This window comes from Oratosquilla oratoria, chromosome 33, assembly GCF_046742065.1.
Source record: "Oratosquilla oratoria isolate Oo_2021 chromosome 33, ASM4674206v1, whole genome shotgun sequence".
NCBI classification, from domain to species: domain Eukaryota; kingdom Metazoa; phylum Arthropoda; class Malacostraca; order Stomatopoda; family Squillidae; genus Oratosquilla; species Oratosquilla oratoria.
Genome location: NC_134809.1, coordinates 29826357 through 29846785, shown reverse-complemented (window position 1 = coordinate 29846785; position 20429 = coordinate 29826357). Strand labels below are relative to the sequence as shown.

The following is a 20429-nucleotide window of genomic DNA, read 5'->3' as shown; positions in this document are numbered from 1 at the left end:
CTTCTTCCTTATAAGGGAAATAGCCAGCCAAAGTATATACCCAGCCCCACCAACTGGCTTAGGATTTTTACTAATAGGTTAATTAAAATCTTGAATTTTTGTAATAACAAAGGATTAAAACAGGCTCCTTTAGATATGATTCTTGAGTAAAGAAAACTCCTTGAGATCATCCCTAGCAGGCTCTCATACAAGCCACACCCCTGACCCACACTGACCTAACCCAAACCAAGCCAACACTAACAAAACTACATCACCACACAGGCATTTATTATGTGCTTCCATAGATTAGTCATAGAGGTTAGGGGTAGGGTAGGGTGGATGGTCATGGTGTATTCCCCAAACACGACACACAGTCATGTTGCATTCATAGCCATCTTGCAGATCTTTTCAAGGAGAAATGTTTTTTACTGCTATCTGTGCTGTGTGGTGGTAGGAATGTTTCTGTGTCATCAGGAAGAGGAAGGGAGCAGTTGTTAGTTGTTAGGTCTCCATGTGTAAAACATTGGTGGAAGAGCAGTAGAAGTTGATAGATCATGGGTTTGGTCAGGAAATTGAGTATGAGGCACCTGAAGCTGTATTTACGGGATACAAAGGTGTTGATAAGGTTTGGAGTAATGTAGCAGAGACATAATTCTTCCAAAGATCCATTCCACATTACTATTCATAAGCAGCCATCACTGACCCTTACATTATTTACTTGAATAGTATTGTAATGATTTGATTATACTTCCTCTTACTATAGAATTTATTTGAATAGTGTTGTAATGATTTAACTATATTTCCCTTTACTATTCAATTTATACTTTAGCAGGAGGAACAACAAGAAACCCAGACCACATCATCTACGCAGAAGTATGAATGTCTTGATGTGACTGTACAAGATGGCCTTTGCGTAATCAAACTTAATCGACCAAAAAAGAAGAATGCTATTACTGTACAGGTCAGTGTTAACTGTGTACATATTCATAGAAAGATGGAAAGCTCAAGTTACACAATAGAAAATAGGAAGAAACGGAATTAATTTTAAAAACTCGAAGACAGTATCTGTTACCATAAGTTTTATGAAGTGTACTTCAAGGACTACATGACACCCTAATGGACCAGATGCACACAGCATTCTTTTATGATTGGAGACTAATCTTCACTCAGAGAGGAATGGTGATAATTTTTTGTTTTAACAATCTATACTTTCTGTTACCTGACAAATCTCACCATACCACCATTATGATACTATTGTACCATTGCCTACCACTCTTGTTAAGGGGAGAAGGGTCTTTGGGAATGTGTGTGTTTGTATGTACCGTTGTAGCTTTTAGAAACTTTACAATTATACTTATCCGGTGTGTTTACCCATTACATGTTAAAGTATATTTTTAAGTTTGAGGTTCTTAAAAAGCAGCTTTATTCAGGTTGAGTCGGTCAATCAGTCCTTTACCCCAGGTCTCTTTTGCAGAAGTCCCATAGCCCCTAGGTAATTGGCTACAGCCTCCTGGCAAGCCCATAAATCATTCAAGAAAGAGATATATTGCCTAGGGAATATATTGTCAGGCATTGTAAGATGAGGTATTCAGTGTCCTGTGTAGTGGCATCTAGGGCAGTTTGATTCTGTGGCTAGGCCTACTCTTGTGTTCATACTGTTTTAATGCTGGATGGTGTCCTGAACACAAGGTTAAGAAAACCACACTGTCCTCTTCTAGTTAAGCATGTACTAAGCTTACATAAGAACTTAATGAAGGAGACTGCAAGAGACTATAAGGCCTACACTAGGCAATTCCATATCCATTACCACCTATCATTCCCATCCATAAAGTTGTCTTACCTTTTCATAAAACAATAGTTTCAGCACTCACTACATGGCTACTAAGTCTATTCCATTTGTTAACCACTCTATTAGTAAACCAGTTCCTGCCCATTTCCTTCTTAAAACTAAATTTGTCCAATTGAAATCTATTACTATGAGTCTTCCCCTGCTTTCTTAATAAAATGACTGTCTGCATCCTCCTTCTGAAAGCCCTTGATCCACTTGAACACCTTTACTAGATCACCCCACACTGCATCTTTCTAAAGAGTGTAAATTAAGGTGCCTAACTTTGTCCTCATAAGGTAAATTTATTAGCCAGTGTTTCATTTTAGTCATTCTCCTCTGTACTGAATCTAGTGAATTGGTGTCCACTCTATAGGACGGAGACCAAAACTATACCGCATAGTCAAGGATGGGTCTAACTAATGCCAGATAGTTTGATAACTACCTCTGCACTTTTATTCATAACAGTCCTAGCAATAAAACCTAATACTGTGTTAGCTGTATTCCTGGACAGCTGTCTTTCTCAGTATGCCAATAACCCCCAGATATAAGTCCCACAGATAAAACCCTCACACACCAAACAAGAACCACACTAACATGCTTACACTGAGGTCACCATGTGTCATTGAGACAGTATCAATGCAGATTGGGCCTGGTTACAGATTCAAACTGCCCCACGTGCAATCACCACACAGGGGACACAGAACACCTAATTCTATAATGCCGCACACTGACTATCCCCAGACAACAATGCAATATTTCTTCTCTTAGTGACTTATGGACCTGTGTGAAGGCTGTTGCTGATTTCTGGGGGCCACAGGTCTTCTGGAAGAGAGACCAGAGGCAAAGGATTTATTGAGCCAAGACAGTTTTCATGTGTTTTGTACATACATATACCAACAACTTTTTCCCCTGTACATGGGAGGTAGCCAAAGACAAAGGCATAAATCCACTCCCACTCACCACCCCTCCCTCCCTCATTTCTTGGCTCCTGGATGACAGGTCATCCCTACATCTTGCCCACTGCCCTGGATCAGAAACAATATAGCAAGACACAGCTTATCCACAGCAAGGCCACTTCATTTAATCGGTGATCCCCCCTCCCTCTGTCCCCTTATGCAGAAAAAGAGATGGTAGAAATCCTTTCTGGCTGCATCAATATATCATTTACATATACTTCCTCACCCCCACATCCCCCACCCACTCCCTTCCATGCATCACAGCATCATCCATACACAACCATTCTCCACTCACCCCTATCTTCTGTCTTCTCCCTTCCTTCCTCAACAGACATTCCCTCTTTCCCAATGTCCCTTTTACCCCATTCATCCATCTCATTCTGGTCACCCCCTCATGTTCACTCCCTCCACGTCTGCCTTCTACACCTCTTTTACTAATCTTTCTTCTCTCATTCTTTTCATGTGTTCAAACCATCCCAGTACTTACATGTTTATATTTTGACAGATGTATAATGAATGGTCATCAGCTCTTAAAGAAGCAGATGAAGACCCTGGTGTTGTGATTACTGCAGTTACAGGAGCTGGGGACTTCTACTGCTCTGGCAATGACCTTTCCAACTTTATGAACATTCCTCCTGAGGGAATGAAACAGATGGCGATAGATTCAGGCAAACTTTTGAATAGGTTTGTAATGCTTAATCTTTTCTATAGTAATCACCCACAATTTGGATCATGATTGTCATTTGCAGTATTTGATTATAATTATTTGCTTTGTGTTTCATTAACTGAAAGCTGGCAACTCCCCAGCAACTGACAGCAGTCCTTGGGTTCTCCCAAAGATCTCTACAGGAAAAACTTTAAGACTGTTGTCTATGTCATATTAGTCTGTCTCCAACTTGAAGTATAAGGAGGGAAGTAGTTGCAGGTTATCAGCTTTGTGAACAGAATAAGGATAATTCTAAAACCTACATTCTATCTATGTACCAAGGGCTTTTTTCCCTTTCCCAGGGAGGTAGCCAAAGTCAAAAGGTATATACCCATTCCACTCCCATCCACCACCCTTTCTTTCCCACTCATCTTAGCTCATCATGGAAAACCTACATTTAATAAGACAAATTCTGTAATCCTTAATATATGGGGATCCTGGTAACAGAGTGGAATAGGGTGTTAGCATCTAGAGTTGAGAAATTAGATGGATTGTGGATGAAGTCTAGGTAGAGCTAATATGTGATGGCATTAAAAGCATAATCTTAAACCTGTGAGGTCTGGCAAAGTATAGACATAATGGCTGCGAGAAAAAAAAATGGGAAGGTGATCTGATCTATCATTGCTTTGATTGATAGAGTGAATGATTAGAAACAGCCTTATTATTTTTGCAGGGATATTAAAGTTTAGTCTGTTGAATCATGTTTTTGGCACATTTGAATTAGACTCGTACTGAAAGATCCAAAAATATTGTACATACATACATACATATACCAAGGCTTTTTCCCCCTTCCAAGGGAGGTAGCCAAAAAGGGAAAGGCATAAAAACACTCCCACCCATTTCATCCCTAAATACACTCCACACCCCTCCCACCCTTCCTCTCATCTGAGCACCTCCTGGATGACTGGTCATCCCTGCATCCTGCCCACCGCCCTGGGTCAGAAGCAGTGAAAACTATATATATATATCTATATTTCTATATACTAAGGTTTCTTTCCCCTCATAAGGGAGCTAGCCAAGTCAAAGGCATGCACCCATCCAGAATTATATACATACATACATATACCAAGAGCTTTTTCCCAAAGTCAAAAGGCATAAATCCACTCCCACCCATATCATCCCCACACAGCAAAGAATTATATACCTCCCTTGTAAGGGAAAAAAAAAAGCCCTTGATATATGTATGGATAATAAGTGTAAGAAGTCACAGCATTATTTTGTTTTACTACACAGGTTTGTGTCATCCTTCATAGACTTCAAGAAACCTCTTATTGCAGTGGTAAATGGTCCTGCTGTTGGGGTCTCAGTCACTATAATGGCATTATTTGATGCTGTGTACGCAACAGATAAGGTGAGTTTTAGTATAGAGTTAATGGGGTAGGTATTCCTTCTCAGAGGAGAGTCTAATTACTGCCTAACCAACTCCAGGTAGTGCTCCTAAGGATTGACTTCTGGCAGGAAAGTTCATGGTAATTGTGAGATAACAAATGAAGGAGTGACAGTATACTCAATCATTGATGTACCTTTTCCTGTACTATCTAACAATACCTTTAGTCTCCTTTCCTTAACTCACTATAACTCCCATGGTGTTGATGCTTAATTGATGGGGGACAGGAAATAATGATCTTTGGAAGCCTATAGTCAGAGCTTGTGTTTAGGCAGCGGTTGTGCAGTACCAAGATTTGGGCAACATTACAACCAGAAAGCCATTTCAAAATCCACTCTGTTCACTCCATATGGGAACAGCTTAGAAAAGATACCCTGAACATGGTCTATCCTTGCTTCACCTGGTAAGGAGGCTCCCCGCAAGAAAGGTCACCCAGTCTGTAGCCACAGTAATAGAAACAAAATATACATACATATACCAAAGGCTTACCCCCATACAAGGGAGGTAGTAAAAAAATAAAGGCATAAAATCCACTCCCACCCATTCCATCCCCACATACTCCACTCCCATTCACCCCCCCTCCCTCCCTTTTATCTTGGCTCCTCCTGGGTCATCCCTGCATCTCACCAACTACCCAGGGTCAGAAGCAGTGTCGCAAGACACAGCATGTCCACAGCAAGGCCACTTCATTTAATCAGCACCCCCCTCCCTCTCCATCCCCTTATGCAGAAAAAGAGAAGATTGGGAGAAATCCTTCAGGCTGCATAAAATTATTTTTCACACATACTACCTCACCCCCCATCCCCCACCCTCTACCTTTCATGCATCACAGCATCATCCATACACAACCATTCTCCATTCACTCCTATCTTCTGTCTTCTCCCTTCCTTCCTCAACAGACATTCCCCTCTTTCCCAATGCTCCTTTTACCCCATCCATCCATCTCATCCTTGGTCACCCCCTCATGTTCACTCCTTCCACCTCTGCCTTCTACACCTCTTTAATTAATTTTTCTTCATTCATTCATTCCATGTGTCCAAACCATCCCAATACTCTTTCATCAACCCTATCACCCAACTCCCTTTCCACCCCTGTTCTCCTCCTCACCTCCTTGTTTCTCACTTTATCTAGCCTAGTAACCCCTATCATACTTCTCAGGCACCTCATCTCAAATACAATCAAACTCTTCCTCTCTTATGTTCCTTGTTTCTGCCTCATACAGTGCTGTTTGCACAATCACTCCTTCATACAATTTCCTCTTAGCATCCATTCCCAAATGTCTTATTTCACGTTACACTTTTTAATCCCCCAAGGCTTCTCTCAGTGTACATTCTACCTCCACCTACACTCCTCCCTTTCGTGCCACATTCACAAACAAGTATCTAAAACTATCCACTTCGTCCAATCTCTCTCCCTTAATACTCATTTCCAGTCTGTTGCCACTTTCTCCTCTTGTACATCTCATCACCTTACTTTTACCCACATCTATCCTCAACTTCCTCCTTTTGCACACCTTCCCAAATTCTGTCACTAACTTCCTCAATCCCTCCTCTGATCCTGCCACAAGTGCAGTGTCATCAGCAAACAATAACTGGCTTATCTCCAACTTTTCTCCATTTTCTTTAACCATCTCCAATCCCTGACCCACTACCCTTGCATTTACCTCTCACAGCACCCCATCCATGTATAAATTGAACAGCCAGGGTGACATAACACATACCTGACAAAGTCCCATCTTTACCTCAAACCACTCTCTCCATTTTTAATCCTAATACAAGCTCTACTATCCTCATAAAAACTCCTGACTGCTCTTAACAACTTTCCTCCTATCCCATATATCTGCAATACCTCCCACAGTGCTTTCCTATGTACCCTGTCATAAGCCTTTTCCAGATCCATAAAAGCCCAAAACACATCCTTACCTTTTCCAATAGCTTTCTCACATATTTCTTACCACAAAAATCTGATTTATGCAACCCCTACCTGTCCTAAACCCACACTGTTCCTCACCAATTACTCCCTCAGTTCCTCTCTTAATCCTCTCAATCAAGACCCTCCCATAAGCCTTCCCAACTACACTTAACAAGCTGATCCCTCTGAATCTACTACACTCACACTTGTCCCCTTTTCCCTTTTAAAGTGGAACTATACAGGCACTCCTCCAGTCCTCCAGCACTCTGCCTTCTCTTAAACAAACATTAAATAACCACACCAGCCAGTCCACCATCACTGTACCTCCATTTTTCAGACATTTTGCATGGCATCCATCCAACCCAGGTGCGTTACGTGCTCTCATGATCTTAACTGCTGCCTTCACTTCATGTTTCTTTATTTCTCCTCCATTTTCCTCACTTATCACAGTCATTTTCTTAGCGCTTCCCACTGCAACTATCTTTCCCTCCCTATCCTCCTTCACATTTAGCAACTCCCTAAAATACTCTGTCCACCTTCCTCTTACTGCCTTCTCTTCCATTATCATCTCTCCATCTGCACCTTTTACTTTTTTCTACTTGATTCGCCTCCTCTTCCTCTCTTAATTTATTTCCAAAACATCTTTTTATTACTTTCAAATTTTTCTGTCATACTTTTACCCCATTTCACATCTGCTCTCTTCTTTGACTCCTTTATCTTATGCTTTACTTCTCTTCTCTTTACTTTGTACCTCTCGTATGATTCCTTCATCCTAATTTGTGACCAATCTGTGAAAGCTTGCTTCTTCTCTTTTACACCCCTCTCTGCTTCCTCATCCCGCCACTCACTACCCTTCCTTCTATTTCCTCCCAGCCTCCTTATTCCACACACCATCTTCGCACACCTTATGACTCCCTTGTTGAACCATCTCCATTCCTCCTTTGCTCCCTCCCACTCCTCTCTCAACTTTTTATACTCCTTTTCTTTCTCATTTAAGCAGTTCACTCTTAAGTACCTCCCTTCCTTCTGCCCTTTTCGTCTTTCTCCACCTATCCTCCACTCTCAACTTTCCTTCTACTAAAAAATGATCTGATATTACCCCATTCTCTCCCCTTAGAACATGTATATTCTTAACTCTTCCTACTATACACCTGGTTACCACAATATAGTCCATTAATGCTCTATCTACCCTTTCATCCACCACCCTCTCCCATGTGTACTTATGCTCGTCTTTCTTCCAAAACACTGTATTTGCTATCATCAACTCTCTTTTGAGACACGTCTCCACCATCAGCTCTCCACTATGATTTTTTCCTGGAACTCCACACTTCCCAATCACTCTGTCTATTGGTTCATTTCCTACCCAAGCATTAAGGTCTCCCAACACAACTACATTGACATTTCTCCCAAATCCCTCTATGCACTCATTTAAATCCATCCAAAAGCCACCCTTTCCTCTTCACTCTTCTCACTACCAGGCCCATATGATGCACTTACAAAAACCCACATCTCCCTTCCCAGCTTCACCTTCATCCACATTAACCATGAAGAAACGTAACCTCCTTCCACTCCACTACATGCTTACCTATCTCTTCACTGACTAGTATAGCCACCTCTTCTCTCCCTCATCTTCTCTTCACTCCAGAGAACCACCAAACTCACACTCGCCCCTCCATTTTCACAAAGTTTTACTCAATGCCAACACATCTATCTTCTCACAAACATACTGCCTATCCCTTCCCTTTTACTCATCTGTACCATGTCCATGCACATTAAAAGACCCCACCTTAGTTGGAAAATTCCTAGACCCTCTTATGCCTTTACTTTTTTTTTTTAGAAATGTCCCCTTTGGGGCAACAGGTAGCAGGATTCCTAGTCCTATCCCTTTTTTTTTTTTTTTTTTTTTTTTTTTCTTTTTTTTCTTCTTTTTTTTTTCCTTTTTTATTTTTTTTTTTTTTTTTTTTTTTTTTTTTTTTTTTTTTTTTTTTTTTTTTTTTTTTTTTTTTTTTGGCTCAAGTGGGAAGACTTGGTGGCAGCATTCTTTTCCCCCACCACAGGGTTAGGCATAAAAAGGAAATGAATATTTAGAGAGATGGTACATATATACACTTGACCCTTGTTTTTCTGGACAAAATGGTGCAGGAATTGGTTCAGATAATGAAAAAGTCTGGATAACACAAATGTATGTATGTATGTATATGTGTGTATATATATACACTATATATATATATATATATATATATATATATATATATATATATATATATATATATATATTGCAAATAAAATTAAATAACCATTCTGAAAAAGATAAAAGACAACAGAACTATAGTTTTGCTTACCTGAACAATATTATATTGGTAAGTGTTCTTGCCTCTCTTGTGTCCTCAGCTTTGTTGTCTTCTTGAAGGATGGCTAACACCTCAAGATATTGTGTGATGTAACGCCTTTTCAGCACTGAAATTATGCCCTGATCCATAGGCTGTATCACTGATGTTGTGTTAGGAGACATAAACATCACATGAGTGAGACCATCATCACAAACAAGCAGACTTTCACTGGGATGGGATGGGGTGTTTATCCAAAATAAGGAGTGCTTTCACATCTTCTGGAGCAATTTTCAAACTGTGAATCTGGTATTCACACACAGCTGGCACAAGATATTTTTTGAACCACTCAAGGAATATGACAGAAGTAAACCATTCCTTTGCTGAGGCGAAGTAGTGCCCTGGTAAATCACTAATTACGGCTCATAGCACTCTAGGTGCCTTAGATTTACTCACGACTGCAAGTTTGAGATGGTGGGTACCGCTAGCATTGGCATGGACAAGCACTGAGAGATGTTGGCCAGACTTGTTTACAACTTCCTGCTGCCACCTGTTGGGCATTTTTGGCAGTAGGAGAGGCATGCATTGTTCGAATTCATTTGTTGGCCATCCAGATTCAAATTATTAGCCATACACTGTCCGGAAAAAACAAAATCTAGATTAATGAGGTCCAGATAAATGAGGGTCAAGTGTGATATAGTATTGGAAAAGGATCTGTTTTCCTCATCCAAACAAATAATTCTTACTATAGTTAAACTAATTCAAAAGAGAAAGTTGATCTTACCTTCTTCTTGATAATTTAGATGTGAAATTTTAGAAAAGGCGGATTTTCGAGAGACCGGTTTTAACTCGGCCGAGTTATACTTACGTCCCTTTCGCCCTTTTAAGTTTATCCGTTATTTTCAATTATGTAATTTTATTCTTTAAAGAGAGGTTTCTCTTTACAGTTGGGAGTAAATGTTCCTCCGAAATTGATCTTCTGTAGTTTCAGTTGACACAAATTCTAAGCGTCTTAACTTGTCGAGAACAATATTTGAGTGAATCCGGTCGCAGGCCACACGCAATATCTATAATTTTCGCGACCATTGTTTACTTTTCACCGACCAGAATTTTCGGTATTTAATTCAAATGTTTAAATTTTTCAATAGACTACAAATTATCAGTAGCAATTGATCATTAACATTATTAATCATTCAGATTTTATCCAATAATTTAAATATACATAATTTATTACTTTAATGAAATTAAACTTCTAGAGTTCAATAAGCGAGTTCAATATGACGTCACCTTTTACGTAATTTCTAATAATAGATAATACATATACTACTGGCTTTCCCCCCCTCACAAGGGAGGTAGCCAAAGTCAAAGGCTTATCCATTCCCACCCATATATGAAAAATACAAGGAAGGGAGCAAAAAAAAAACAAAGGCATAAAATCCACTCCTACCCATTCTATCCCCACATACTCCACTTCCATTCACCCCCCTCCCTCCCTCTTATCTTGGCTCCTCCTAGGTGACAGGTCATCCCTACATCTCACCCACTGCCATGGGTCAGAAGCAGTGTTGCAAGTTGCAGCACATCCACAGTAAGGTCACTTCATTTAATCAGTGACCCCCTCCCCCCTCCATCTGCTCATGCAGAAAAAAAGATGGGGAGAATTCCCATTGGGCTGCATGAAAATATCATTCACACATACTACCTCACCCCATCCCCCCACTCTTTTCCATGCATCACAGCATCATCCATACACAACTATTCTCCATTCACCCCTATCTTCTGTCTTCTTCCTTCCTTCCTCAACAGACATTCCCCTCTTTCCCAATGCCCCTTTTACCCCATCCATCTCATCTGTGATGATAAATGAAGAAATTAACAAATAAATAGATGGACAAATAATCATGTATCAGGTAAAGTGAGGGAGCATCAAAACCCCCATTCTGCTACCACCCCTTACCTGGTAAGCCTCCTCCCCCCATTAATAACATAGTAGTGAGCTCCCCTTACACACTCGCATGCACAGTGTGAACTAATTTGACCAGCTCCCCACCTGAAACATGACATACATACATACATATACCAAGGCTTTTTCCCCCTTACAAGGGAGGTAGCCAAAAAGGGAAAGGCATAAAATCATTTCCATCCATTCCATCCCTGAATACACTCCACACCCCTCCACCCTCCCTCTTATCTGAGCACCTCCTGGATGATGGGTCATCCCTGCACCTTGTCCACTGCCCTGGGTCAGAAGCAGTGTCGCAAGACACAGCACATCCACAGCAAGGCCACTTCATTAAATCGGTGACCCCCCTCTCAGTCCCCCCATTGCATAAAAGGAGAGGACGGGGAGGAATCCCTTCGGGCTGCGTCAAATTTTGCTCACACATACTACCTCACCCCCCACCCCCGTGCCCATTCCACCTCATGCAATCACAACATCATCCATATACAACCATTCTCCATTCACCCCTGTCTTCTGTCCTCTCCCGTCCTTCCTCAACAGACATTCCCCTCTTCCCCAAAGCCCCCTTCAACCGAAACATGACAGCACTACATAAAAGACATCATGCTAGTATCCTCTTTACCTCCAAAGCAATGAAGATAGAAGTAAACTCAAGACACATCCCCACCCCCATCCCTACCCTCACCCCCACATATGGACTTGCTTTACCCTCTGGGATTTACACTGTCTTGAATCATGTGGTCCAAATTAAAATACACCCCAATCCAACACCAATTCCACATTCAAAATCTACAGAAACATTTCCTCTAGAGAACAATAAATATGTTTAACATCAGGAACTCCCCCTTTCAGAATAGGTCAGGACAGTCCCACCTGAAGAAGGATTTTTTGAAGTAGGGAATTTAATGTACCCCATACTATGATACTATGAACTTGTTTGCTGCCAGCAGGATTTAAACTGCCTCCAATCCTGACCTCGGTCACAATTGGTGACACAAACCCACTGAACCAGCAAACATCACAAACCAGATGTAAATCTATCCAACCAAAGGCTTCTCCCCCTTTATAAGTGAGGTAGCTAAGATATAGATATGTACATGTTTCTTTTACTCGGTCACCATACAGTGTATAGGACACACTAGTACATTTGACCAAGCATTGCCTGTACGTACCCTTAGCTTACAATAGAGTTCATGCCACTTGTGATGACCTGAGGGCATGTGGGATTAGAATATGTAATTTATATATGTTAACTCATTTGTTTTCAAAAGTACATTTTATGTTTTATTTATTATTTTAGGCAACATTCCACACACCATTCAGTGCCCTTGGTCAGTCTCCAGAAGGATGTTCTTCATACACTTTTCCTCGCATAATGGGTACATCTAAAGCAACAGAACTACTCCTCTTTAATAAAAAGGTAAGGTTAATTTATGTTGATTATAGCTTGCCCCCAGTACCCCACAATAGAGAAATTGTATCTAAATGAAGGCAGTAAGAAGAAGATGGGCAGAGTATTTTAGGGAGTTGCTAAATGTGAAGGAGGATAGGGAGGGAAAGGTAGTTGCAGTGGGAAGCACTAAGAAAATGAGAGTGATGAGTGAGGAAAATGGAGGAGAAATAAGGAAAGATGAAGTGAAGACAGTTATTAAGAAGATGAGAGTAAGTAAGGCACCTGGGTTGGATAGGTGTCATGCAGAATGTCTAAAAAAAAAAAAGGAGGTACAGTGATAGTGGACGGGCTGGTAAGGATATTTAATGCATGTTTAATAGAGGGTAGAGTGCCTGTATAGTTCCACTTTACAAAGGAAAATGAGACAAGTATGAGTGTAGTAGTTTCAGAGGGATCAGTTTGTTAAGTGTAGTTGGGAAGGCATATGGGACGGTCTTGATTGAGAGGATTAGGAGAAAAAAGAACAGAGAGAGTGGTGAGGAACAGTGTGGGTTTAGGACTGGTAGGGGTTGCGTAGATCAGATTTTTGTGGTAAGACAGATATGTGAAAAAGCGGAAAAGGCAAAGATTTTTGGGGGCTTTTATGGATTTGGTAAAGGCTTGTGACAGGGTAGACAGGAAGGCACTGTGGAAGGTATTGCAGATATATGGGGTAGGAGGAAAGCTGCTAAGAGCAGTCAAGAGTTTTTATGAGAGTGGTAGAGCTTGTGTTTGAATTAGAAATGGAGAGAGTGAGTGGTATGATGTTGGGGTGGGACTTTGCCAGTGATGTGTTATGTCGCCTTGGCTGTTCAATTTATACATGGATGGGGTGGTGCAAGAGATAAATGCAAGGGTAATGTGTCCGGAATTGGAAATTATTAAAGAAAATGGAGAAAAGTGGGAGATAAGCCAGTTGTTGTTTGCTGATGACACCACACTTATAGCAGAATCAAAGGAGGGATTGAGGAAGTTAGTGTCAAGAGTTTGGGAAGGTGTTCAAAAGAAGGAAGTTGTAAATGTAGGTAAAAGTAAAGTGAGAGACGTACAAGGGGAGAAAGTGGCAGTAGACTGGGAGTGAGTATTAAGGGAGAGAGACTGGATGAAATGGATAGTTTTAGATACTTGGGTGTGAATTTGGCAGAAAAGGGAGGAGTGGAGGTGGAGGTAGAATGTAGATTGAGAGAAGCCTTAGGGGATTAAAAAGTGTAACGAGAAATAGACATTTGGGAGTGGATGCTAAGAGGAGATTGTATGAAGGAGTGATTGTGCCAACAGCACTGTATGAGGCAGAAACAAGGAACATAAGAGAGGAGTTTGAATGTGTTTGAGATGAGGTGCCTGAGAAGTATGATAGGGGTTATTGGCTGGATAAAGTGAGAAACAAGGAGGTGAGGAGGAGAACGGGTGGAAAGGGAGTTAGGAGATAGGGTTGATGAAAGAGTATTGGGATGGTTTGGACACATGGAATGAATGAGTGAAGAAAGATTAGTTAAGGAGGTGTGGAAGGAGTGAACATGAGGGGGTGACCAAGGATGAGATGGATAAGTAAAGGCAGCAATGACTGCAACAGCTCTGTAGGGAAGAGGCCAAACGCAGAGTATGGGAGTCCAATATATTTTACGTTTCGCCCAGCAGGGCTTCTTCAGAAATAACATCGAAAATAACATAGAAAATATAAATCAGAATAGTGGATTTTTTACAATTAACAAACCATTGGCAATTTTAATTACAAGTAACAAGCAATTTGCGCAAATTGTGAGTACACCATTTTAATGTTTGTTTCTCCCCGCAAGGCTCGGGCTATATAAGGAGTAAAATGTTTTTCATCGATGTTATTTCTGAAGAAGCCCTGCTGGGCGAAACGTAAAATATATTGGACTCCCATACTCTGCGTTTGGCCTCTTCCCTACATGAGATGGATAGATGGGGTAAAAGGGGCATTGAAAAGGGGAATGTCTGTTGAGGAAGGACGGGAGAGGACAGAGTATAGGGGTGAATGGAGAATGGTTGTGTATGGATGATGCTGTGATGCATGAGGGGTAGTGTGTGGGGAATGGGGGGTGAGGGAGTGTGTGTGAAAAATAAATTGATGCAGCCCAAAGGCATTTCTCTTTGTCTTCTCCATTCCTGCACAAGGGGACAGAGAGGGGGGGGGGGTGCAGATTTAATGAAGTAGCCTTGCTGTGGATGTGCTTTGTCTTGCGACACTGCTTCTGACACAGGGCAGTGGATGAGATGCAGGGATGACCCATCATTCAGGAGGAGCCAAGATAAGAGGGAGGGAGGGGGGTGAATGGGAGTGGATGAAATGGGTGAGAGTGGATTTTATGCCATTGTTTTTTGGCTACTTCCTTTTTAACCTCTTCTATCCGGGGCACATCGCACATCTGGCAGCATTAGCTGCCCGATGTGCGATGTTGCGTCATAATAATCACATTATAAAAAATAAAGTCAATGCTCAATCGTTTGTTCTCTTTCACCTGTAAATTTTGATAACCATAGAAAATATGATGAAGCCAGTTTAGAGAGAATGGAGGTTACGTAGGTACGACTACAATAAATATAATCAAGACGCCGACGTCGGCATCATCGCGTACCCATTTGCTCCTCATGACGCCTACGTAGGCGTCCTCGTATGGAAGTGGTTAAGGGGGGGGAAGCCTTTGGTATATGTATGTATGTATCTCCCATCCCCAGCCCATTACCCTTGCATTTACCTCTTGCTCCACCCCATCCATGTATAAATTGAACAGCCAAGGTACCTTAGAGAAATATATGACTCAAGACCAATATATGCTGTACTGTACTTAATCAGGTATCCTAAAAACATAAATCCAGAAGAGAAAACCACCCAAAAATGCTAAAATAACTAGTGGTCTTTCATGGAATGCTTGTTTTGTGAACAATGCACATGTTTTTGGATAAATGTAGTGTGGAGTGCTGGGGGTCAAGTTATTGTAGATGTTTGAGTAAAACACATTGTATGATCAAAAAAGATTGCCAGACTATTTGTATATAACAAGGGCCTCTTCCCCCTTATAAAGGAAATAGCCTGCCAAGGCATGCACCCACCATCCCCCCATTCCCCTCCCATCCACCACCTTTTTGCTTCCCTCTCATCTTAGCTCCTTGTAGATGAAAGGTCATCCCTATCCGCTGCCTACTGCACGAAGGTATTTCCCAGACTAAATTACTTAGAAAAAAAAAAAAAAAAGACAACATATTTAAATTTAGCTGCCATCCCCTTTAAAGTAGTTACCTTGTGCAATGATACACCACTAAGTGATTCTGCTGCAATTAGAGTGAGGTGTTGAGAAGCTGTGACTACTCATGATTGCACCATTACTATAAGGATTGTCTGTGTCGTACTAGTGTGGAACTCTTTTGATGTCACTGGCTGAAAGTAGTAGAAGGAGAGGACCAGTCACTAGTTGTCAGCTCTCCATGTGTGAAAAGGTGTAGAAGTAGAATTGAATTTTATATAGATCCTTGACCCAATCTAGAGACTGTGTATCTCCTGATGGAGGTGAGAGAGGTTGACGGGTTTTGAAAATGGGCAGATTTTCTGCCCATATTGCAGAACTAGCACATAGATGTATCCATTGTTGATCCCTATTTTGTTTATTTCTGTCTTTTCAAGAAGTGTCGAGATTTTTAAAAGGGAAACTAATAGGTGTGAGATGGGTGAAGGTATACCTTGGCTGACTACCTCCCATGTAAAAGAAAAGATGCTTTTTGATATACAAGTAAATCTTCTTTTCAGCACACTGGGATCATAACTTGCAAAATGGAGGTCCTCAGTGAAGTAATTCATGGGGCAAAAAGTTGAATGAGAATTTTAGAGTATGGCACAAATCAGGTTTACTTATAATGACTGTTTTTATAAACCACCTTTATTTTTTTAATGCCAGATTACTGCTCATGAAGCTGAGAAAATTGGATTTGTCTCAGAAGTGTTTCCTGATTCATCCTTTCAACAAGAAGTGTGGCCTCGCCTTCAAGCTCTTTCCAAACTTCCTATAAATTCCCTTATCTTTTCTAAGGCACTTACTAGAGATATGGAAAAGGATGTCCTGCATAAGGTAAGATTATAAATTATTATTACTGGTATTATATATATATATATATATATATATATATATATATATATATATATATATATATATGTATGTATATGTATATATATATATATATATATGTGTATATATATATTATATATTATATATATACATATATATATATATACATATATATATATATATATATATATATATATATATATATATATATATACACATATACACATATACACATATACCCTTTCAAGGGAGGTAGCCAAAAAGAAAGTCATAAAATCATTCCCACCCATTCCATCCCTAAATACACTCCACTCCCCTCCACCCTCCCTCTTATCTTAGCACCTCCTGGATGACGGGTCAGAGGCAGTGTCGCAAGTCACAGCACATCCACAGCAAGGCCACTTCATTAAATCGGCGACCCCCCTCTCCGTCCCCCCATGCACTAAAGGAGAAGATGGGGAGAAATCCCTTCGGGCTGCGTCAAATTTTGCTCACACATACTACCTCACCCCCCATCCCCCCACCCATTCCGCCTCATGCATCACAATATCATCCATATACAACCATTCTCCATTCACCCCTGTCTTCTGTCCTCTCCCGTCCTTCCTCAACAGACATTCCCCTCTTCCCCAAAGCCCCCTTCATCCCATCCATCCATCTCATCCTAGGACGTCCCCTCATGTTCACTCCCTCCACATCTGCCTTCCATACCTCTTTTACTAGTCTTTCTTCACTCATTCTTTCCATGTGTCCAAACCATCCTAATACTCTTTCATCAACCCTATCTCCCAACTCCCTTTCCACCCCTGTTCTCCTCCTCACCTCCTCATTTCTCACTCTATCTTGCCTAGTAACCCCCATCATACTTCTCAGACACTTCATCTCAAACACATTCAAACTCCTTCTCTTTTCCTCTCTTATGTTTCATGTTTCTCCCCCATACAGTGCTGTTGGCACAATCACTCCTTCATACAGTCTCCTCTTAGCATCCATTCCCAAATGTCTATTCCTCATTACACTTTTTAATCCACCAAGGCATTTACTCGCTTCTCTCAATCTACATATATGTATATATAGGAAGCTCGCTGGCTGAGCGGGTTAGGGTGTCATTACTTGCGGCGAAGGTCAAGGTGAGGGTGGTTTGAATCCTCAGTATGTAAAATCTAAGAACACGATCATGTTCATGACATAATTATTTAGTAAACCACACATTTTATTGTAAGCTTGCTATAATGACATATGCATATATCAATTAATAATAAAATGTATAAACTGTAACATCTTGTCATCTGACTTATACTTGCCAAAATTAATACATTTATAACCCTTTTGATTTTTAAATATAGTAATATTGTAGTATAACCCTTCATTGGTCTATTGCAATATAGGAAATCTGGCTATCTTACATTATAGTTGGAAATAGGTAACACAATGTACTAAATATTTTTTTTAAACGGGAGGCTGAGTGCAGGAGTGGAGGTAGCCTAGTAAAGATAGTAAAGTGATGTGATGAGATGGACAAGGAGTGAGGTTGATAGTGGGTTTGAAGAGCAAGTGGCTGGAGGAAGTAGATGGCTTTTAAGTATTTGGAGTTTCATGTGGCAGGGAATGGAGGAGTGGGGACGGAGGTGAAGTATAGAGGAAGGGAAGTGAATGTGTGGTGGAATAAAAATATGATGAGAGATAGGATCTGGGGGATGAACGCAAAAAGATCGTACAAAGGAGTGTTTGTGCCTGAGGCATTGTATAGAGCAAAGACTTGGAATTTGAAGGATATAGAAAGGAAGAGCCTAAATGTATTTTTGAGGTAAAATGTTTAAGAAGTCTAGTGGGGTTTACAAAGATGGGTAGAATGAGAAATGTAGAGGTCAGGTGGAGAGCGGAGTTGGAAAGAGAGCTGGCAGTATTGATAAAAGAATATTGAGATTGACCATATAGAAGGAAGGAACGAAGAAAGGCTAGCAAAAGGAGTATGGATAGCAGAAGTGGAGGGAGGAATCTTGAAAGGAACACCAAGAACGAGGTGGATGGGATGAAGGAGATATTGGATGCAAGAGAAATGTCAAGCAAGGAAGAATGCAAAAGATAAGAACGAATGGAGAATGGTTATAAATGGATGGAATTGTTTGTCTTGAAGGGATTTTTTCTTGTCTGGTTTGTATATTTCTGAAGTAGACGATGAGAGAAGGTCACCATGTAAATGAAGCTGTGGGAATAAACCAGCTTTGGGTGTTGGTGCCTGCTGTGGAGGTAGTGTGTCTTGCTGCATTTCCTCTGACCCAGGCAGCATGGTGGGGGACAGGGATGACCTTTTATTCATAAGGAGCCAAGATAGGAGTGATAATGACTAGGTTTTTGGATGGGTGTCAGGTGGGTGTATGCTTTGACTCTGCCATCCTTTTTATATGGAAGAAAATGCTTTTGGCATATGTAAGTGTATATTTGATATCATACAGCTTTACCACAGTTTTAACATAATTACATAAACGTTGATTTGTTCAGTCAAATGCCAAATGGTTTTATTCAGTGGTAGGTGGGTTCTGACTAAAAGAAGAAGCAGAGATTTTAAAGAATTCAACTTCCCAAATAGAGCTCTTAAGAAAGTGAACAATAGAGAGTGGAATTGTAAGAGATTGGAAGGGAGAGTATGATGTAATCCATGTTTAGGGACAAATGGCTTGAAATTAACATGTACAATTAGTCTTTCCAGTTGTGTACCATAAGTAGTCTGATGTCATGTAGTACACAAGGTGAATTGTGGTCTGTTTGCCAACTGTCACCTAAGATGTTTACACTGTCAGGAGTGGTCTCTTCTTTATGTATATATTGAAAGGATTAAGTGATTGCCACTAAATGTTTTTTAAGTTGCTGTTTACTCCTTAAGTTAATAATGAATATTCATTGCCACCTGTTTGTTTACTTTTTCAGGTAAATGACATTGAGTGCGATCGTCTTGTTGAGAGATGGCTTTCTGATGATTGTGCAAAGGCCATCATGGCTTTCTTCAGCAGAAAGAAATAGATCATTCACTAATCAGAGAATATTCTCTTTCTCTTCCCCTTCCTCCCTCATTTGCTTTTTTCAAGCAAGAGTTATCAATGCAATTAGAATAGGTTTGTTTCTAGAATGTTTTCAAACATTTGAATTTGAAATCTGAAATGTTATATCAGACAAAGTTTAGGAAATAAGCCATAAGCTTTGCAGTGGGCACATTTCCTGTGCCTGCATTGGGGATACCAGTAATTTTACCCAGTGCAGAATTGTATGATATCATATATGATTGACCAGTCTTGCATCCATTTTGGTCATAGAACTGTTCTGATAATGTATTCCACGCATTATTTGCATGAATGGCTTATTTGATGTTTGGTTGGACATACATTTTTACAGGACAGTTACCTATCAATCAATCAGTCTATTGTCCAGGTCTCTCTTGCAGGAGACCTGTGGCCCTGTCTAGACAGAGATGTAGTAAAGTAAACCAAACCTGGATGATAAAGTAAAATCACTTGTGGTGCTCAAGGTCAAGTGAAATTGTATTATACACATTACAGAATGTAAAAAGTTTTAGCCTGTATGAATTAGAGAATTATTCTATATATTGATAATTTTATACATTCACATGGTATAAAATAAAGAATTGGGTCATTGTCCTTTTTTAATTTCCTTGTATGATTTGATCAGAAAAACTGACCAAATCACGAGAGGGAGGAAAGGGTGGTGGACAGGAGGGGAATGGGTTGGGGTAGGTGTGTGCCTTTGACTTGGCTACCTTATAAGGGGGGAAAGCTTTTGGTATATAGAATGATTTAGTGACTGTTGGTGTTAGGGGATCTAAATGTAAAAATAAGAAATGAG

General features: G+C 40.4%; 1 protein-coding gene across 2 annotated transcripts in view; it reads left to right on the top strand.

Annotated features, from left to right (window-relative positions):
* The window catches only part of LOC143017822 (enoyl-CoA delta isomerase 2-like), a 28933-nt gene extending 8713 nt beyond the window's left edge, over window positions 1-20220 (top strand). The window contains exons 4-9 of one of the 2 annotated variants that reach the window (XM_076172742.1): window positions 812-940; window positions 3269-3447; window positions 4703-4820; window positions 12358-12477; window positions 16404-16574; window positions 19500-20220. In XM_076172742.1, the coding sequence (XP_076028857.1) occupies window positions 812-940; window positions 3269-3447; window positions 4703-4820; window positions 12358-12477; window positions 16404-16574; window positions 19500-19592 (810 nt within the window). In that variant the 3' untranslated portion in view covers window positions 19593-20220. Of the gene's footprint in view, window positions 1-808; window positions 941-3268; window positions 3448-4702; window positions 4821-12357; window positions 12478-16403; window positions 16575-19499 lie in introns of both variants that reach the window. The other variant, XM_076172741.1, reaches the window with a different exon arrangement.
* The last annotated feature ends 209 nt before the right edge of the window (window positions 20221-20429 follow it).